The 23007-nt window shown below is 38.6% G+C and overlaps 1 protein-coding gene across 1 annotated transcript in view; it reads right to left on the bottom strand.

The window, feature by feature from the left end:
• Nucleotides 1–579: 579 nt before the first annotated feature.
• RBM33 (RNA binding motif protein 33) overlaps nt 580–23007 on the bottom strand; it is a 94408-nt gene continuing 71980 nt past the window's right edge. Inside the window, exons 16-19 of the mRNA XM_031554017.1 lie at nt 16808–17014; nt 15271–15459; nt 7594–7682; nt 580–7406 (exon numbers count right to left, since the gene is read on the bottom strand). Coding sequence (XP_031409877.1) covers nt 7358–7406; nt 7594–7682; nt 15271–15459; nt 16808–17014 — 534 coding nt within the window. The 3' untranslated portion in view covers nt 580–7357. The remainder of the gene's footprint in view (nt 7407–7593; nt 7683–15270; nt 15460–16807; nt 17015–23007) is intronic.

Raw genomic sequence — 23007 nt, 5'->3', positions numbered from 1 at the left:
GGGAGCTCCTTTATGTCATAAAAATAAACAATATCTGAAAGCAGAAGGCTTTTATTGGACATGTCAGCATGGCTCAAAACAGTAGAGGAGCTTTTGCATGCTTAAGCGTTTCTCCTATGTTCATGCTATGAGACCTTTACTAGCCTCAAGATCCTTTCAATGATTCACACAACCACAAGCCCAAGTGTAGGGCCATCACCTGTTTCTTCATCTGGAACACCTTTGCACAGCTCTGGAAGAACTCTACACTACAGCAGTGGTGTAGAAGTGGGGGCATGGGGATGCTGACAGTAAAACAATATGGTACGTATAGCTTTTTCTGACAATTCTGAAGTTCAGGTAGCTGAACTAGGAGGAGGTTTTTCACATAGAGGGTGCTGAGGTACTGGAACCGGTTGCCCAAGGAGGCTGTGGATGCCCCATCCCTGGAGACATTCAAGGCCAGGCTGGATGTGGCTCTGGGCAGCCTGGTCTGGTGGTTGGCGACCCTGCACATAGCAGGGGGTTGAAACTAGATGAGCACTGTGGTCCTTTTCAACCCAGGCCATTCTATGACATCAAAAGACAACAAAGCAAACATGAAGAAGATAAAGTTTTATTCACATATTTTCAGGTACAATAAATATATTTGCACGTTGACACGTTAAACATGGAATTACAGGCAATAAGAACTTGCACGAGATCATTTTTGTGTTGTCACTTTTACATTCACTTAAATAAGTACGACAAAGATCTCTTATGCCAGCGGAGGGTTTGGTATAGCTCAGTTTTACATTCAAGAAATAAAGTGTGCAGATGATGCTGTAGAAAACATGAGGCAGATGAACCCCAGGTGGAGTCAGAATGATACAGTCGGCTGATGGAATAATATTCTGAACTGCTAATCAACAAACTGCCATCCAGATTAGAGCGACATGCTCTGATTCTCAATACACCTAAATGTACACAGCATTTCAGACTTTACAGGTTAGGAAGGATCACATTCAGTAATAGTAATAGGAGGTAGAATTGTGTCGGCAGTGCTTGTATTACTAAGTGACAATAAAAAAGTGCTATTACTATCACTGAATTCAAGAACAGAACTCCTGAAAAAGCAAAAAGGATGAAAGAGTTGTTAATCCTGTTTCTCCTGGCTTGCATAAATGCTAGAGCATGTACAAAAACTCTGTAATTCTCCAGCGTCAGTAAAACTGCAAAGCAAAATTGTTATTTGTCCAGAGCTTTGGGATGGGCAGCATCTCCTAAGGTCTGACACCTGCAAATGAGGCCTCAACTTTAGGTACTGTAAGCAAGTCTGCAAAGAAAAATACAGGCTGCTTACGCTTCCGTGTGGGAGATTTAGGCTTCAGGTATCAAAAGAGCCGCTGGTGAGAAGAAAACAGAATAGTGCAAATGACAGAGTGCTATGCAGTTGGATAGGAGAAAGTCTGGAGGGAGAGGGATGAACGTGGAATCAAAAGAGCAAGAACATAACAAGGATACAAATACCCTCGTGGGAATGGAAAAAAGGGGGCAAATGAGATGGAAATGAGGTATGGCACAGGGCAGAGAAAAGAGCACCTGAAGAGAAAAGAAATTTGACTTATTCTAAGGGCACCTTGTATCAATAAAAATTATATTAGGTGGCAGAGAAGATCAGCTGTGAATAAATTAGCATTGGCATCTCGTCTTTGGTGTATCTGTAAGTGAAAATGTGCATTAATTAGAAAACTGAGCAGTTGAAAAGTGTCAGTGCCTGGAAAAGAAATCCTGACAAAAAAAAAAAAAAACAATTTTATTATTATATGCATGGAAATAAAACTCTGAGGTTCCAAAGTCAGTCTGGCAGACGCTAGGAAAAAATACAGGGCGTGTTAAAAACCATTAGATGTATGCAGAGAGAATTCTGAGCCACGGAATGAATGTAACATTAATACAGCAACGTTCTGTTCAAATTGTGATCTTCCAAGGAACTACACACAGCATTTGCAATACAGCTCCTTTTAACTGTGCACAGGTTCCTTTACACAAATAGGCTTAATCTGTAACACTGATTGAAATTATTCAGAGGGTTAAAAAAATGGCTTAACCTGAGCGTTGTTTCATGAGAAAAGGAATGTAAACCTGTTGAAAACCTGTGTACATACAAGGCCCATTTCCAGTTAGTCAGGAAAATGTGTCTGACCAAGTAGTAAGAAAGCCACACAGGCACCTAGAAGGCCCAGTGAGATTAGGTTTCCCCCTTGAGGTTTCGTTTAGTGCAATAGGGACCGTACATTCCACCAAAGCAAGCACAGAAATAGAAAAAGGAGACTTTGTTGTAGTTAAAACCAGAAACTAAACAACAAAAATAAAAACCAACCCTAAAAAAGCAGCATTACAAAGAACAAAATGATCCTTCCCAACCGTATGATACCAGAAGATGGTATACGTAAGGATCCAATATGAATCAGGTTTTGTACACAAGGCCCTTTGCTCATGTAGATAATAAATCATCTTCATGTTAAAAAAAAAGAAGCGGGTTACAAAAAACCCTTACATAAAATCCTTAGGATTTCTTACTAATTAAAGATCAAATACTTCCAGTACTATGGTTATGAGTTAATTAATATTTGAGGTAGCACTGAAACGAAAGCCCCGTTTACCCTGAATGACCCATTACCCTTTATAATACTGCTAACTTCCTGCAATCCATTCAGTATTTGTTTCCTTCACATTTATTTCCCATCCAACATGCTGCTAAAAATCAAAAAGCACAAAAAATGATTTCAAAAAGGTTTGTCTGCATGAACAAAAACGTCTCTTGGACAGTGAGCACGCAAAGCCAGATTTCTACCTTTGAGCATCACAACAACCCAGGCAACAACCATGATAGCAGGGGAAGGACAGAACGACACAATACTACAACAGAAAACAAATGTAGGAAATCCCTCCAGTAAGTCAAACAGGCAAAACCAATACATGAAACCCACACCCTCCCTCCGCCCTCTCACCCCAAGTATAAGGGCATCACACCCACACACACATGCATACACACAGTTACTTCATGTAAGTACAGAAGTGCATACAGTAACTGCCCTATGTAAAGCTAACCAGGTGATATCCTACATTTAAAAATTCTCTGCACCAAGTGAAAAGATTTTTCTCATGCCAAATAGGTAGATTATGTAAAGAAAAAAAACTTACGAAGGACCTCAAGGTGCACATGTTCTCACCTAGTTTTGTTAAAAAAAAACCACCACCACCTGATCTAAGCCCTTACAGTGGAAGACTAACACTGAAGAACTAAAATGCTTCCTCTGATTGACACTTTAGTGGTTAGATGGCCTTTTTTTTTTTTTCTTTGGGGAATATGAAGTGAATTCTCTTGGAGAATTAAATTGGAGAATAAGTTCTGTATCTGAAGATACTCTGCACACAGGGTGCCAGTATTTACAGTGTTTACTCTTCTTACATGAAGGAGCTATCTGGGGGGCTGAGAACCATCACCCTGTCTACATTTACTCTCCATCACTACTTGGAGAAAAACCATCAGCGTGGCAGTTTCTGTTAGCTGTGAAGATGCTATGGACCTGTCCTCCTCCCACCTAGCAGCAATTACACCAAGCTCTTCAAACACTCCAGTTGGTTCCACCATACAGCATGTGCCACAATCAGCTGCTAACATTATGATGCAAACAAGTGTTACACGACCAACTTGAATTATGTGTAAAACAAGAACAGCCCAAACTTTGAGAACAGAATTACAAGGCAGACCTGTCTGTGTACTGGTACAGCAAAACCAAACAAACCTAAAGCCCAGGCCTCAGTCTGACAGTGTACTCTCTTTCCCCTTAAAAGATAGAGCTGTTTTTTAAACCCTTTTTTTTTTAATGTATAACATTCTACTAAAATACCACATCGTATGGCCAATCTTTTTAGTCAAAGCAGAATATGATTAGTCATGAAGTGAATTATTCTCCAGTGCTACAGTGTGACAGATGAAAACAAAGCGATAAAAAAAAAGTTGGCTCCATATAAGACCTACTGGAGTCGCCTATTAAAATCAACATAAAACTACTCTAATAAAAATGGTGGACAAATAATACACAGATCAGGGTATACGTATTGACTTACTAGCATCTTTATAAAAATTTGAAGATATACACGAAAACACATCAACATTTATGGAACCATATCCATTAAACTTAGATAAGACAACACAAAAACTAACATAGCTAAGATGTGGTTGACTGTAAGCACTTCGAGTAACATTTTAATTCCAAAAGTTCAATATTTACATACTACATTAAACGCTTTGTTTGCATTTTGCATTGTATTTTGAATGCATGATCAAGAAAGAACAAGATAATGGTTGCAACAGATCTTCCAAGAAAGTTAACTTAAGATGTTCAGATTTAACTATGTGCTGAAAGAGAACATGGAAATAACACGTCCATCTAGCTTTACCTCTGCTTCCTCGGTGGTTTTTTGGGAGGAGACATAACAGAAAGAACTAGAAGAGATGCATCGTTCAAACTGCTCATTTGCCAACAGGTCAGTTTTAAGGAAGGATTTGAGAACTAACAAAACACAAACATTTTAACAAGAGACTCGCCTAATTGCTACTTTTGCTACTGAGTTTAAGATACTGGAAAGATACGGTGACAATACAGGGGGAGTGTGTGTATGTATGTGTATAATAAAATACATATAGACATACATACATCATGTTTACATATAGTTCTGATACTCAGCCACTGCAATAAGCAGTTAAAATCACCAGCAATCTGTCTGTACTGTCTATGCACAAGCAAAAATCTACTGCAACCACCTTTAAAGACAACCCACCTAGTCATTAAACAAGCATTGTTTACATCGCCTCCTACATTTAAATAGATCTGAGGCAATTCAAGTCTTTGTTCCAAAGCCACTCACTTTTGTCAATGTTTAAAAACATTAAAAAAAAACTCAACTGAATAAAAATTCATAAAACTTGTTTAGGTTGGCTGAACCTCAGCCTCTCTGGGATCGATTCAAAACCCAAAGCAGAAGCAAACTTCTACAAAGTTCTACAAACTTCTTTGACTTTTGAATCAAACCCATACCCTTCAGCTCCAAGAAACCCTCTAACCCCAACAACATTTGCTTATGACAGAACAGCTGATCAACTGCAGATGTTCCTACTGCTGAACTCAGCTGCTGGCCTGTCTGGCATTTGCACCTAACACAGATTTCCAGACACACACTATTAATGCTCCATTCCTAGACGTCTTTCTGTTCTCCTAAGTACAGAGAAGTTGCTGTCTTAACAGTGGGGTGAATAACTGTTTAATGACTCGTTTTAAAATATAAACATTTATTTAAAAATAAAAATTACATAACCTGAGGAAGTAGCACAGAGGTCCCAGTGCTCATGGGAGTGAGGAACTAAAGAGCACTTAGCAGGGCTGGTCACTGCAATCACCTGGCATTGGTCTTCAGTTGGCTTCCACCGGGTGCTTCCTACCTGTGACTCGTTCCCTGTCCTGGGCTTAGGTCTAAGTGAAGCACTAACAGCAGCTATTCTACTATATGTAGAATAACTGTGCCAAACATTAAGTGTTATGCATAAGAGGGGAAATGCACAAACAGGTACAAAATTCACTTCTATATGAATATTTTTATGATGTTCTTGTGCCTCGTCACTACGTTGTAACTGGGCTAACTGTATTCTTTACATTTTTTCACCAGTGCAATTAAAAGCACCACATTACTCTATTACTTCAGTGAACAAAAAGCAGTTCTTACCTAGAGGACTAGGTGGTATTTATTACTCAATCATTACTTTTAGCAACTTCTACTTAATTCAAAGTTTGGACCAAAACTGTAAGAAAGCCAATTAGGTATTAGTGACTTTGGTTATCATTTGATCTTAAAATATATATATCTATGCTACTATAAACTTGCTTAGTTCATCCTTTTCCTGTTTTGGACCCCACTCATAGTTGTTTCATTACATACCAATGGTGCTCTTCTGTGGTCGCTCAGATGACACAAAAAAAAAAACAAAAAAACCCAGAACTTTGTAGGCTTAAGTCCCCCCATTCAATAGTAGGTGGAATGCTCACGAGTATTCCTAAAATAAAGGGTGAAGCAAAAGCTCACAGTCTAAAAACTATGGAAATGTTCATTAAAAAACTGCAACCCAATATAAAGATGACATTTTAAGAAGTTTATTCAGAAGTAACTGAAAAAAAACTGTTCCTTTGGCAATACCATCTAAATGGTTCTAACCAAAAGGAAACATGGATTTTGCTTTGAATAAAATATAAGCTCCTTAATGTTTGCACATACTGTTGCGAACTGCCACGTTCACCAGCAGATTCACAATGTCCTTATAGTCTCGTATGCATTGGGAACAACACATCAAACCAAATCCTTTCAGTTAACGGGTTTCTTATGGTTCAGCATTAGTCACAAAGTAAATCTCAAGAGGAAAAAAAAACCTAATCCAAATAAAGCATAAGGTAATTACGAAACACTAGCCGAAAAGAACTATTAGGAATACACCACTCTTCCTGTATAACTTTTTGTTTTTTTTTTAAAGTGAGCCACTAAATACTTCTTTCTTCCTTGTAGCTGGCAACATCATTAAAAACAATTTAGTTACAACTTGGAGTTAACTACCCCAGGATGCTACTGAATGGCAAAGATCCTTGTTTTTAAAAACCAAGGGAAAATACAGCAATGTTATTCCTACACAGTGTTTTATGGAATAAGTGGAGTTGGAAGGAGAAAATGGAAGTCTGTATTAGAATAGAAAATGCAGAGATAGACTTAACATATTTACAAAGATAGAAACTACAGTTTTCCAGTGTCACCTCCAAAGTTTCTCAGCATACTTCTATTCAATGAAGTAGACCACGTTTAAACCTGTGCAAGAATACCTTCTATGCTCTTGGATATACAACATAATTAATGTGTTTTGTTTAGAAAAGTGAGTTCTCATTCAAATACCTCACATTGAAGATAAGAGCAACCATTATCAAATATTCTTTGCTATGAAGAAAGTTTGTACATCTTTCGGTGTAAACGTTCTCTCTCAGTCACTATGGTCACAAAGTAGTATCTTGAAGAACAGTGTCTACCTGCACTGTAGCTTTTTGAGAAAAAAAAAACAAAACAAAACTGTAGCTCCATGTGGTTACAACAGAATCTGAAGAAACCGAACAGAAATTCCACCTTTGTAGATCCTCTCAAGTTCAGCTCTTCTCAAGGACACCTTGCTGCTTCTGTAGTTCAACATGGCAATTAAAAGACTCAGCTGAAAGGTTTCAGAACCTGATAGTTTTGTCACTGTGTCCCGTGTTGCTCCACAGTATGTTTCTGGTAGTGTAAGTAATTCTCTCAGCAGACATCACTCAACTATCAGTGCCACGTTTATGTGGGACAGATCTATCATGTGCCTGTTAAAAGAAATTTAGATCCAGTAATCAAGCTTATTCTAGGTATAGAGATCAGACAAGAAGGTTCTATAACGGTCAGTAATAAGCAGATGCTTGAATGGATTAAGAGAAACATTGATCAGATGCAACAAGTTTCATCTTTTGAAGGGAATGAGCAAACCAAAGCCAGCAGTGCTTAATTACTTACCTGTGGAATTTCTGTTGAAATGCTAAAGCATGTGCTGGCTCCTTAAATTTCGCTATGGCTTTCCGTTGTTGAGGAAGCATCTGTAAACTCTGTAAGGAAAAAAATTAAAATCTATTTTTAATCAGCACTAAAAATTTCACTTAAAAAAACATCTTGCATGGAACCCAGTGAAATCGTCATCCTTCTTTTCTTAGAAGCACTTACTGGTGTTCATGAAATGGAAACAGACTTCTGAGATTCAGTCAGGACCCAGTGAAGCTGTTTGAGCTCATGAATTAAGCCACTGTGCCAAATGGAAAATTCAATCACTTGCTTAGCAAAGACCACAACTCTTCGATCTGATCCACACAGATGAACCAAACCCCGCAGCCAAACTTTCATCAACTGAATGAGAAGCATTAAACTGAGCAGAGCTTAACTTCACACACAAGCACCTGGATTCATCCACTTGATCTGCTTTATTGGATCAAAACAGGGCAGAAACAGGAAAACAAATGGTAGGAAAAAGTCATAGGTTTTCATCTCTGGACTGTATATCCTCACACTATTTCAATACAAATAGGTAGAGCTTTTGACAGACACTAATAACTTTGTGATGAGATGGCTTAGGGCACCAATTTCAATTCCTTCCAGTAGTGAGGAACCACACACAACTACCTGAAAAAGTTCCTGAGATGCATGCCTCCCATACCGTGAAAGCAGCGTTTTCCAATGTGAAACACATGTAGTATTGAGGCCTCCACAACTACCTCAGACAGGAAGCAGAACTCACGTTCAGTTCACGCTTCCTATCACAGTAGGAAATGCAAAGGTGTCTCCAGAGAGTTCTGTGGTCTTTGTAATAATACAGACACAGAATCTCCTGAGTTTCTATGGAAGATATTCATACAAAGGTAACAAATACCTCAATACCTTCAGATAAATGGGTGTTCCTTGGGAAACCATAATCAACCCCACTCTGATACATTCACCAAGAGTGCCACACTTGGAGATGTCCTTATGAAATTTAATCCAATGTGTTCAATCTAACACAGTTTTTTAAGGCTAGATGTCAAATGCCAGGATGAAATGTGCTACTAAGATTGCCTACTTACAATCTTTTTGAACAGGTAAGGCTCGAGTTGATAGCATGCTTATTTAGCAAAAGCTGTGGCATCCAATGGTCATATTTCCTTATTTTTAGGTCAGGCAATGCAGCTTTAGGCTCTTTCTGCAACTTAATCTATCCGTAGATTTTGAAGTCATTAATTTTGGCAGTAGATACCTTGCATCACCTTCTAACTAAAAGGAAACTCCCCCATAAAATCACAGAAGTTTAATACTTCCATCATTCTCACAGTTTTGAAGTGAAAGCAGAGGAAAAATCAAGGAAATTATCTACTTCAAATTTGAAATAATTGAGAAAAGATTAAGAAAACCAGAAAGAAACCAGGCCTCATACTAAACACATAATCAAGTAAAAAGGCAATGTTTTTTATTTGCTAGACTTGCTGATAGCAAAAACAAAGTAATCGTATTTTTTTCTCAGATATATGATTCAGCAAATCTGTAAGGTTCAGGTGATTAGTTTGCACTGCATACCTTTTGGAAAGCTTGCTACAAGAGAAAAGGTTCAGCTAAGTCACTGCCGTTTGTTGGTTGAAGCTAGTAGGAATAGAATTTATCTTTAAAAAATACTAAACAGATCTGATTTTTAATCAGGAAGCTCATTACAAGGCTAAGTACATTTTACCAACGTGAATACTGTCAAGCTCAACAAAGAATCTAAAAAGGAACTTGGAAAACTCAGTTCTCCTACAAGTTATTTGCTGGAGTGGATGGAGAAAGTATTCAAGTTTGTATTTTCCTCTTTACGGATGCCCCTTATAATCTACAGAGCTGTAGTTAATATACATTCTCTTCATCTCACTTATCAGGCTAAACTGAACGCTAAGATTTAAAAAATGTTTTCAGATGATTTTTCAATGGAAGCAGTAACCATTTCTTTACAAACTCCCCCTTCATTCAGTTCCCCTGACAGTATTTTATATTTCAAAGCCCCAGTGTAAACTCTAACAATCATAATTTTCCCACATTCACCTGGTTAATGCATCCAGATGCGAACCACCTAAGTGGCACAGATGGGCACGCCACCTCCAATTGGAAGAGCTGTCCAAAAAACTCTACTTCAAACAGCTTTCATAAATATACTCAGCCTCCAAGAGACTCAAATTACAATAGAGAAAATGGTGCAGAATAATTTCGTGTTTGTCTTGTTAAGGTATTAAAAAAAGGTTTCACTTCGTTTTAACAAGGAAGAAATTAAACAATTACTAAGCTAATTTACTTGGACTATACAAACACCATAGCTTGCAAAACCAGCACAATACCTTTGCTGACAACAATGTTTAATATCTCAACATGGGACATCAACATGTTTAATATCTCAACAACAATGTGTTTTCAAACAAATTATTACCTATCATACCTTGCATTCATACCTGCTAACAGAAGTCTCTTGAGGTCTGCTGTCATTTTGAGACAATATAGACTTCCTTACATTGCAACTTAAACCCTGAACTTTACGCTTTCATGGTTAAAGGAACAACAGTGCTGATTGTCAGGCACAGAACAAGTCAGTACAATTTTGCTGGAGTGTGTAGGTCCTGACCTGCTGCTATCCTGAGCCTGAACAGATGGGCTATCGGCTGGGAATACAAACAAGTGTTCCACTTCAGTGGCAACCTGAAATAAAATAGCTGCATATTCATCTTACTGGATGATTTCTGTCTCCTTGAATTCTGGATACGTAGCTTAGATCTTACACTTAAGCAATGCTAACAGCAATATTCTGATGAAGCTGATTTAGTTTGTTATCTGCAGAATTTTATACCTCAAAGGTGTTGTTTTTTTTTCAAGGCATTATCTTTATAGACTTACTCCACAAGTTTTTCCTAGATGCTAGGAAAATACATACAAAATTAGTTAATTCTGAATATCTTAAACTACCTTATTAGTTTAAAAGCCATTTTTTTTTGTTCTGAAATAATTTGGCAGCCATTGCTTTCAGTGATCAAGTCAGTATTTCCAGCATTCATATTTTCAGGATAGCCTGAGTGTTCACACATTTATTACAAGGTCATCTTGAAATAACCTCCTAGAAAGCTGTTCACCACACAGACCACCCACTGTATTGTAGCCAGATTACTTGTAAAGAATGCTTTAGCAAGTTTCCAAAATTACTGGTAGTACTGTGTAAGATATTTCATTAACTAACTTGTATGAGTATTTATTATTTGTAAATACATTAAGTATAATCTTAGCTATTGCAGAACAAGTACGAAAACAGATGCTTGTCTGCAATGTTTCCAGTATGATTGTTGCTTCCCACAATGTACCTAATTTCTATTTCCAGCAGAATATTGCATATCACGAGAGATTTAAATGTTCATGATTTCCTTTCATACTGCTCATCTAATTCTGGAGAAGATTTTATAGCAACAGCAATGATCCTATAGATAATTAAATCAAGTAATTAATATTTGTACATTTTTAACTCCAGATCTTGTTTGCTTTTGAAACTAAATGAATTTTAGTTGAGATTACTCCATGTTCAGAGAGGAGTTTTTCTACTTAATTGCTAATTTCATGAACAGAAACGACGTGATTTTAAAGGAAGCGGTTAAATCTAATTTTTGGGCTATCAGCCTCAATGGCTGCTCAACCATCTGCCTAAAGCATTAAACTGTGGACATTCCTCCTACAAATTTCCATAGAAGCAGCCTTGAAGTGAAAGAGCAGGCTGGAGAAACCACTGTCAATGTAAGGTCAGAAAAATCCAGATCAGAATAAAAAATAATTCTCCAGCAGCTGACAGCTAGTGGGAACCACGAACTTTTTTCATTCCAAAGAAAATATTTTTACTTCACAATATTTAATACAGGCAACATTTGCGAAATTCTACTTTGCTCAGACAAGGTTTTATATATCATTTGAACCAATGACGCCAACTGGTCCTTCTGCAAGTCTCTGCAAAAACATCATTCATTTGGAAGAAGTGCCAGCTGTCCAGCAGCATCACATTCCCAAAAATGTCTCGAATAGACTGCAGTGGGCTAAGGATCTAGGACCATTAAACAGGTCTTCATATGTTCCTACTGACATATTTTCAAATATCTAGTACTAAAATAAACCTTTCCCTTCTGTTCTCCCTTATAACATCAAAGCACGAATCTATATTTCTCAGTGTACATATCATGATTCCCTTGGTCTGAATTCAGTATTATTTCACTAACTACTGATTTTGCAGTGTGCCAAAGGTGAGACAGGGAAGGCTGGGGAAGGGCCAGCCACACACCACTGCCTTTGGAAATGCACTGCTTCTACCAAGAGTTACTTCACTGCCCATATAATGCAGGGACACTGAAATTTCCTCGACAGGAGATTTCAGTGTTGTCACATTGCACTCCACAACAACCTCTTTCTACGAGCTGTTCCTAAAACGAAGTAGCACAATCCTTCCAAGCATCACAGCTCTGAAAAAAACAACTTAATTCACATTTTCTCTTTAAGTTGACTCAGTCAGACATCAGAGAATGAAAACCCCTGCCCGGATCCACTCGGGTGTAAAGGATTGACAATGCAATAACTACTAGGGGATTTCAAATGACTTGTTAGTTTACAGATTAGGGCATCCAGATCTACTATATGGTTCTTACTGGCGACCAGCCCGAGATCAAGGTGAGATCAGAGGCATTCTATGCATTTTCTCATTTGACTCTGGTGTAGAAAAAGGGAAATTACATCCTGACACAGTCTCTGTATTAAAAGAGTAAAAACGTGCAGGGCCAGGAAGGAGTATTTTATGAAAAGGATTTTGGAAGCACAGAGCTCATATTGATCTTGATTATCTCCTTTTTCTGTTTCTTTAGACACTGTCACTGGAAGATACAGATCTTGAGTAGGATGAAAAATGAAATAGTTGCAAACAGCCAGAATTTCATGAACACTCAATGCTTTTGATTGAGAGCTTGCCTACAGCTTTTTTTAAAAACACATTAAATTTAACAACTCTAAAGCATCAGAAGCACTGACATTATCTACAACTGAACTGTTAGCAGTTACTAAAGAATGAACATTATAAAATGACCATTTCCTCTACAGATATTCCTTTAGACCTACACACTGGTCTCAAATTCCTCCTTTGCACACGTTCTATTCTTAAACCAACTCCTTTCCAGTATTCAGAAAAATAATATTCAAACAAGCTGTATGATAACAGCAGCACAATAATCTCACAATAACAAGATGAGCAACAGGGATGATCTATGATCAAGATGAAGATGAGCTTCTCTAGCACACACACTGCTCTACAGCTGAACTGGACAGGCTCATTGTGGAGTTGCTCTTTTCTCTCCCAGCCCAAGGACAGGGCAGGACTGACCATGCCTTCTTCCACAGTCAATGGAGAGAGACTCAGCAGCAACAGCTGAAAATGTTTTGTTTTTTTTTTATAGGCATGAAGAACAAACAGGTCACCAGAGCAGTGCTGTGCACCCCATGAGCTGTGTCACATGGAGAAGAACCCTGCTGATCCTGGAAGAGCACTCGTGTTCTGGGCGCGCTCATCTACATGTGCTTGTCATTTCCATTACTAAGCCTTTTACTCTTAAAGATAAAATCAGCTTTGCATACAGCATTGGTGCAGATACCTGCCTTTCCTCCAACTGAGCACTAGGTAGCACTATCAGTCTAAGAAAGCAAAGAGAAGCACATCAACAAGGAAAATGTTCTCCCTTTCTGTGACCAGAAAAGCAATAACTACGTACATTATCAGAGTAAAACACATAGTTGTAAAATCGTTCAAAATACAACTACAATCACAGCATTCTAATCACCTCTGATACGTAAGAGTGGCTCCCCACTCCACTATTAATTGCTTTTAAGACATCAAAATTTACGATCTTTATAAAGCAATACTGGGAATTTGCACTGCTACTTTATGCTTGGAAGAATCTGATGAAAGAAAATTAAAGACAATTATAGGACAGGAATAATTGCACAGGATGATTACTTTACTGTCTAAAGAAGAATAAGGATGCAGAAAAGGACCACTTCTCCCCTGTATACCTCACTATCCACACTTGTGAAATAACAGTCTCAAAAAAGTCGAAAAATTTCTGGACTTCTAAAAGTGTGACTTGAAATGCAGAATTATCAGCCTCCAGCATCAATAGCTAATTCAGCCACCTCTTTCAAGTACTACTTCTATATACAGAGTAAGGTGAAAGTTGATGATTTAGAACTTACCAAAGGTACAGCTGACACTACTGCAAGAACACAAGTTCTGTTACAGACACGCATATATCAAATCCCCCTGGGAAATTACTTGATTTCCTATAAGCATACCCTCCTAAACTGGTCTGTGACACTGCATTAAGAAACCACCGTTTGCAGTCTGCTAAAAAAATACAGCAAGTACTGAAAACATTCCTCAGCACATCTCAACTGCTTCTCTCAATTCTGAATGCTTCCTAGCAGGATTTCTATTAATCTCCTTCTAATATTCTCATGCAAGATTTAGCAAGTAAACACTGACTAAACGTGTTTTGGAACTGTATGAATATTTCCTCGAGTACTACAGAACATGAAGGGACAAAGTATTTTGTGAGAGTACTTTTGCCTTCACAAACAAATTAAACCTCTCTGAATTGACGACATAAATAATTCAGCTTTATTCCATTTACTAAATTGGGAAAAAGCGAGACAGAGCGTACATCTCTAGGAAAGCACTGTGTTCTACAGCAGAGAGATAATCTTATTCATAAACAAGTCTCTGAGCAACTGAATAGCTTCAATTAATGCATTGCATTTGTCTGAAAATGTTGTGCCTGTCAAAACAAGCACCCAAAATGGAAAAAATTAAGTTAAAAAAACATTGTAATCGTCTGTATGTTTCATTATCCATTGAGTGATATTTTTGAATGTACCAAAAAGGCAGAAATGGTCTCATAAGCCTTTCAGTGCTTTGAAAGCCTCCTGGTTTTGCTTAAAGTCAGTTTTACTGACATGACACTTCAGGAAGCTTTGCAGCAGATACACCTCCATATATGTCATAACCTTGCTTACAAACCCCTCCCCTTAAGAGAGATCTAAATACAGAAAATCCTTGGAACCAGAATGTGTTTTCATTTGAAAAAGCAGATAGTGCTACACGGTGTAACACCTGAAATGAGTAGCCTTCATTAAATACTGTTACCCTAGGACTGCAACAACATGAATCACAGAGTGTAGGTGCAAGCCAACAATAAAAACAGCAACAGCATATTTGTTCTTATATAATTTGGTTTTAACAAAAGCCCACAGAATGGACTTGCTTATGTTACATATAGAAACAATGGAGGCAGTACAAGAACTTCAAAACGAAGGAGAATCTTTTGCAGCAGGAATGTGAGGTTAGCAAAATTCTACTGTACCTCCTCTGCTGCAATATAATCATGTGCTTGTCTTTGCTATCAGGTGTTGTGTTTGTGTGTGTGTGTGTGTGTGTGTGTGTGTGTGTGTGTGTGTGTGGAGGAGGGGGTGCCTTCAAACATGAATTACCAATAAACACACATTGTATTTAGTGTCAGAGAATTAATTGAGCTTTCCAGAATGAAAGACTTTTGGCACAAAAATTATAAACCGAGGTTGACCTACCTGAATGGGTCCCACTGACATCAGCAGGTTTTTCAGTTGGACATCAGTAGTTGATGAAGAAAGCCCTTCAACTGACACAATACAGGGCTGAGGTTTGCACTCCACCACTCGCAGGTTCTGTTTATTTGGCATCAAGCGTCCTCGGCCCATCTGGCCTGCTACTCCTCTGCCTCTCCCATGCATAATGACCTGCCAACAACAAAAGTAACAGTATTTTGATTTACTTACCCAGTGTTTCTGTTAACTACGTTTGACAGATGATGTGAAAGTTAGCAATTTACTTTAAAATTTGATTCATGTACATGTTGATTTAAAACAGCTTGTTGCTGTTAGCTTATTTGAAAGGTCACATATTAACACATCCATCCACAGCTTATACAAACTTAATTTAGAGGGACAGAGAGTTAGAGATGATATCAAGGCTAAAAGCCTCAGCTTTCACGTAATTAGCCAAGAATAAAGGTCCCACACCAAAATACACATGCTTGGCTCCCACATTTTGAGTCTAGCCAACAAAAACAGCAATACCTCTTCTTCCTTTTCTCATCTCAGTCCAAAGATAAATTTAATGTATCCACGAGATCAGCAAACTGCCCCAAGTGCCTCCAGTCTCTATTATACCAACCATTAGTCTGTTATCAGGATAGAGTCCTGTGTATAATGAACAACGTTTTTTTTAAAGCTCCTTTTTCCCCCAAATCCTATAGGATCTGGAACCACAGTGTTTGCCAGAGCAGAAAATGTGTGACCGTTCTTGTAAATTCAAGGTTGAATGGTTAGAGGGAGAAATATTAACAATGAAACAGTAACAAACGTTAAACAATTAACACGTAACATTGAGTTAACACTCAACACTTTCTCTTTTGGAGCAGGATTCATGCTTGGAAAGCCTATCAAAGGTCAGCAACTCTTCCTCTCTGCATCAGCAAGGAAATCTTATCCTTAGATGAAGCAGGAAGGTTATGGTTTACAGTTTGAAACCAACAAATAAATTAGAAGCCCAAATCCCTGTTATTTTCAGGGAGCATCTCAGCTTGAAAATGAACAGAAAGTACACACCAGTGCAGCGTGAATGATCTCCCTGCCTCCTCCCAGTGAGTGACGAGTGTGAAAACCTCGTTATGAGCTCACCAACTATTTTGAGCAACACCACCTTTGAGAATCAACCAAAGAGCATCCTGAAACCATTGTTGTGTACCCTAGTGAATAAAAGCTTAAACACTTCAGAATAACTCTTGTTTTTTAAGTCAGAAAGCACGTTGGATACCGTTCCTATAGTAGCTATCATGAGACACACACCTTTCCCATAGGGACTACTGTGCTGGCCAGAAAGCCATCAGACAAAACAACTTGCAGGCATCACCAGTCTGTGCTGGATACAAACGGGCCTCTGTAGATTAAACGCTTTATATGCAATTATGCATCTCCTGGGTCATGCAGCCCTGCGCTAGTAATTGACAAACAGAATGCTAGTTATGAATATAGCAACACAGCTCAACAGTACAACTTCTAGCAGCAATATGCATCTAAAAATCACCTTTTTAGGTTGATGGATTCCCTGGATGTTTTTGACCCCTTGAGGAGCTGCTGAACGGATCAGTGCCTGCTGCTGTTGGTGCTGCTGCTGTTGCATTCCCTTTGTCAATGTGACCTTCCGCACTGGCTGCTGTTTCGGCTCCAGAGGTTGTTGAGGCCGCTGGGGCTGGCCCTCTGGGTGAAAAAAGCCAGCGTCCTCTCCCCCCTGCTGAAATCAACAACACAACACGCGGCTCAATGTCTACGCAGTGCAAACGCTCGCCCTGAGAAACCTCCTGTGACATCAGCTCACTTAGCGCAGCGAGCACTCATCGATTTGCCCATTAAACAAACCAGGGGCAGTTGCAGAAGGGCTCAGCCTGGAAATTATGCTTTACTTCATTGCTGACCACTAAGTTCAAATCCAAATAGGTAAGGTATTTTCATTTCTCTTTCCAAATCATTCTTCCTCCCAGGGTTACATGTGAACTACGTTTGGGTTATTAATATTATTTTTGTTTTGTTTCTTTCACAGAGATGTACACATTACAGGAAACTCTGAGAGCTGGAAAAGCCAGTCGAACACTCTGCTCATCTTTACAAGTCCAACTTCTCTTTAGAAACCAGTATTTATTTTGTAGTGTATGTTTACGCTGTCTGTTCCTATAACAGCAGCCTCGTAAGTTATCTCTGTCCCCCAACACTGCCCATGTTTGGAGCATTTAGAACAGCTCTTCCCCCCAGGATTTTTTTGTTTGGTTTAAAACACTTTACTACAAATATTTACACTCACAAGCACTAACAACACCTCACTCCCCCTCTGATCCAATGACCCCTAACTCTCCCCACTACACCTCTAATTGCAGTGCACATACAGCACAAATAAAAGGTGAATGCACTGGGAGATAAGTGATTTGCTTGCATTGCCTCTGCAGGTCAGCTTTCTCTACAAACAGAAGGGCAATTTGTAGAATCATGGACTATCCTTAGTTGGAAGGGACCCACGAGGATCACTGAGCTTTGATCCACACAGCACCACCCAAAATCAGACCATATGTCTGAGAGCATTGTCCAGAAATTCTTGAGCTTGTGTCTAGCCAGCAAATCAGGGCAGTCACTGAAAAACATCCCATGGAACAACAGACAGCAGAAGCAGTACTTTGTTTGAGCCTGACAACAGATAAGGTACTTGTGCTTCTGTAAAGTCCTCTGAATTATTGCATGCTTTCTGCATGGCTTCAACAGCAGAATTTATACTTAAGCTGGACTCCACTTCAGAACTCCAATCTGCCAGTATTAGCAAACCCTGTGTTTATTTCTTTTTAAAGCAGCTCACTGCATTGTAAGATTTAACTAGGAGCACACTCACCATTGATTGGAGCTGCTAAAACAGCTGGAAGGCCCACAGCACTTACAGCCCTGGGATGCACCCAAACACCAAGGGAGCCAGGCAGTGGAAATTCATTAACCCGCAATCACACACCACTGTAACACCAAGAGTCAAGCCAAATAAACACAGCCTATGCCTAAGCCCATGAAAAACCCCAGGTTAACCTTCAAAAGCTCTCACATAGAAGGCATGTCTGAAGAAAAAAAAAAAAGCAAAATTATTGAAGCATCTTTGTTTACATAATTTCTTTCCCTTCCTTTAAATACTCATGAGTCAAAAGTCTTTCTGCACCTGTACTCTGTGTCACTAACCAGAGGGCATCAACTGAACCGACACCATTTTCTGCAGATAAGGAGACAAATACAAGGCTGCAGAGGGAGCACGTTTATGGTCCATGTGGAAATATAAATCTTATCTTTAGTGGAAATATAAACCATGACACCTCTACCAGCATTACACAACAGGAACACCTACTGCGGGCTGCTTGTTATTACGTCTCCCCACAGCCATTGAAGAGAAGTAGCCCAGTAAGGTGTTATCTGGGATATCCTCATGTTCTCAAGTTCACTAGCGTGCAACTCAAATCCCTAAACCACATACATACTCTGTATTATCAAGCATATGCAGGCAACAACTTCTCAAGAACTTAAATCCCACACAAGTCAAATCCCCCCAAATTGGCTTCATCTCTGCCTCGTACCATCTACACTTCAAAAACACAACCTGGCACAGGGAGTCCTGGAGCTCTTCCTACCTAAGGGCTTTCTTCCACAGTATCCACAGTGAGAAAACAATAGAAAATGCCATCTTTTCTCTATTTCTCATCACATTCACTTTCTTTCTGCTAAAATGAATGGCTCCACATTAAATGTGGCTTCACATAAAATTCTGTACATAAACCTTTGAGATCAGTCACTAGAAGGAAATAATAAAGCTTTTCCTTCAAAGTCTGTCTTCGACTACAGCTCAAAAAAGAAACAAAAACAAGCAACAGACCTGTAAACCTGTACAAGAAACCAGTACTGAAATAACACTAAAGTGAAGAGGATTTAAATAGCAGCATAAGCCTTATGCTCTGGTCAGATAATTTCCTTTATCCAACCTTACAGCAGCTGGAAGATTATAAAACCAAAAAGAACCAAAAATTCTAGCAGGAATTTAATCCTAAGAATTGGGAGTTCAAATCTAATCTATGCTAAATGCCTGCTGTGCAAAACAACCATAAATACTTGCAACTGTGTCTCTCCAAACTCAAAAATGATTCCTGTACATATGAACAGCGTGCAAGTGAAGCCCTCCGGTACAAAACACATCATACATGCTCATTATGGAGACTTCAAAAGCAAGCATTCATTTCCCATAAAGGCTAGGATGGCCAACAACCACCCAATATTTAACTGGAAAGCTCAATTATCACCAAATAAAACCGTTCAAAATACAGCAGGAAACACACGATCACACAAAACAAACACATAAACACACAATATGGGTCCGCATTCATGAGGAATATGGTGGGATACGCTTCCTGCTGGGGTTTCTAATAGGTCAAGACCCAACCTGGGCTGAAACCCAGTCTGTGGGTTTCAACTGTTAACACAATGTGCCTGCAAAATTCTCTCGGATGTCAATCTAGAAGGTGGAAGCATCTCTGGACTTTTTGTAAGTTAATACATCTCAGAAGCATGAAAACCTGTAAAAAAAACAATAAAGGAAATCCACAGGGTAAGAAATAGGGAAGGAGCAAAGCCTGCTGGTTCCTGCAACAAGAAAGGAAAAAATAGACAGCTGAAGCAAAACCTGGCTTTATAATCCTGCTCTAAAAACACTGCTTCTTGAGCTGGCTTGAGCTCCCTGACAGCAATACACGGCTTCATGTACAGCTCTCCTGGCTGTAACTGAAGACAAAATTTGGTGTCTTTCTTAAATTAAAAACAAAACAAGTCAAACAAAAACCAAAAACATGGCTCCTAGGTCAGTATGTGTTCAACAAGTGAAACAACAAAGTCTCAGGTAACAATCTTATCCAGCTAAAGAAAGAACTGCTGCTAAAGATGTCAAGCAGTGTCAAAACCAAAATGAGTAAAATCTACATAGTATTAAATTAAAAGATGGCACTTCCAATTTGCCATCATTTTAATTGCCACCATTATCATCTTTTAAACTTATAAGGGAGATAACTGCTGGCTTCTTCGGGAATGCAAATGAAGAAGTAAATCTTAAGCAAAACACCCATAAAGAGCTTTATCATCTGGTCTTAAAGCCACCAATCCTCTGAACATTACTTAGAGCCACACGTTCGTATCAGAATATTAACACTGGTAGATTGGCATAATAGGACTGTGCCTGTGCTGACTCCCGACGTTCACTAGGGAGGCAGAAATAAGCAGGTAAATTAAAACATACAGTAAAGCTACAGGTAAGTGAAGCAAGATAGTACTGCAGAAGCTACCCAAAATGACATCTGAGTCATAGAAGTCGAATTGCTAACATTTCCTCTGCGTAAAATATCTCAGTTCCAACTCATCTGAAATCAACTTTTTCTTCAGGATTTAATTTCTTAATGCTATTTTTTCATTAGCTTACATCACCTTTCCCCTCTCATTTAAACACGTAGGAATAGACTGAGATGCTTTAAGTGTTGTCGAAGTACATTTTTATCTTTTTCTTTTCTTTTTTTTTTTTTTTTCCCTAAGAGCCTTTTTGGGATGTACTGGACAACTCTAGATCTTTCAAAGATTCATCTAGCCATCATCATAGCCTGCTTCATACAACCTGAAAGTGCTGAAGCCAGGTAGAACACTTTCCAGTTCAACCCAGTCCTATGCTAGCACCTGAGACTGATGACTACCTTCAATTTTATAATGCAAACTTCCTCTTAAGTCCTCTACAGATAAGTGAATTTCATTCTGTCTGCAAGCCAACGAAGGAAATATGTTTTTCTTATTCCCTACTGTGTATAACTAAGCAAAACTCGAAAGATCAAGGCAAAAAAAAAATCTGATCTACATAATAAGTATTTTTCAAACTTGACTGTGGAAGAATCTGCACCACTTAATCTGAAACTGGAGACTTACAAAAAAGAGAAATGATGTCATTCACAAAGGCCATGAGTTTTAGAAGCAATGCCCTGATACTAATCAAGGCTGTTTTCCAATATTGACATGCTCTCGCTTGCCAGCGTTGTGCATTCAGAAGCATAAAGAGCATTCTGTCAAATACGAGATCACAAATTCTAAGACCAGAATTGTATGATACTGCCTGAATTTAGTGAGCTGAAGCTTTGCACTCTATCATAATCATGATGACAGTTTTGTTATGAAGATGAAGTTTATTTGCCACCAACATTAGCAGGACAAATTTATTTATAACAAATGCTTTAAAATGTACTGATAAAAATGCCTATTGATAATGTCAGAGCTTCCTGCAATTTGACAGATCAAATCTTATTTTCATTCTTAAACCCCATGAAGGAATGGTATCACCAACTCACATTCTGTAGTGAGCAAATTGATTAATCCCCCTCTATAGAAATCTCAACTCTTGATTACACCTATCAGACGTTAAGCAGCATTATTCTAGAGTGACAACACTTGACAAATTCCCAAACCATTTTTCTCTGCCTTTGTGGCCCTGCTAGCTTGTATTAACCCTGATGAAAAATTAATTTTCCTTATCTTCTGCTAAACCCCAAAATCCAAATCCGCCAAACTGGCAACTCTTTCTGTAAAGGTATTATGAAAACCTCTAAAAGATTAATTGCATGTCTTCAGGTGACATTAAATTAATTTCTGTACTCGTGACAGACATTTGATACTCCGTACTGAGAGGACAGATAACATTGTCAGGATACACAGAAGGATAGTGGTGCAGTGTCCCAGGGCAGCCTCTTATGAATTCTCCTTTCGATAAGGCCATACTTCACTGTCACTGGCACTGTTAGAGATCTTGCAGCTCATAGACCTCACTGCACAGGTTTCTATTAACGACGACAATGCTGTGTCTATCCATGTAATCTTTATAAAGCTAATTCAAAATCACCCAATAGTAAAGGGATGTGCATGCTGGATAAAGCACTTAGAGGAAATAAACTGCTGATTTGTGTAAAAATAACCCAGAGAAGCAAAATATTTTTCTCTTTTCTTATGTCTACGATACATCAAACTCTCTCCAACATGATGAAGGTTTGAATCTTGCAGGAAAAACTCAATCCAAAAAATATCTCGTAATTGATTTCCTTTAAGAAAGGAGAAACTCCTCATCTCCTACCAGTTTGAGTCAATATTTCCAGAAACGAGTACTTCTGCAGTATCACAGAAGTTAAGATGAAAAAATATCTACCATGTTACCGAACTCATCTTCACTCCAAGGACAGCAGCAATTTACTGTTCTTTCACCAGCTGTACACATTTTCCTTTTTTTTTTTTGTAAACTTTTTTTTCTTTTTCTCTGATACCACAACTGGTTATAATCAGACATCTACAGAGGCAGCTGTGATCCTCACATAAAACAGAAAAGCTAAATTATGTACATAGCACGGAAGACAGTCTTCCGATATACATGAATATTTTGTCATCGCAGTAATCAGAAACATAAGTTGAAGGTAAAACCCTAATAATTATCTGCCTTTCGACTGCTGCTCCGAGCAGGTATGAAACAGGCAGGGACCAGGGAATAGGAAGCCCAATCACTTGCCAAACATCCCACAAATCAGTGACATGAACAAGTGCTGTTTCCGAACAGCTGAAAATCTGTTTTCAATCTGTCAAACACCAATGAGAAGCACCTGGTGACCTTTTTTTTAAAAGGCTTTCCAAGACCTCTCAAAGTCTTTT

This window comes from Meleagris gallopavo, chromosome 6 (genome assembly GCF_000146605.3).
Source record: "Meleagris gallopavo isolate NT-WF06-2002-E0010 breed Aviagen turkey brand Nicholas breeding stock chromosome 6, Turkey_5.1, whole genome shotgun sequence".
In the NCBI taxonomy this organism is placed as follows: domain Eukaryota; kingdom Metazoa; phylum Chordata; class Aves; order Galliformes; family Phasianidae; genus Meleagris; species Meleagris gallopavo.
This window is presented reverse-complemented; position numbering and strand designations above follow the sequence as displayed.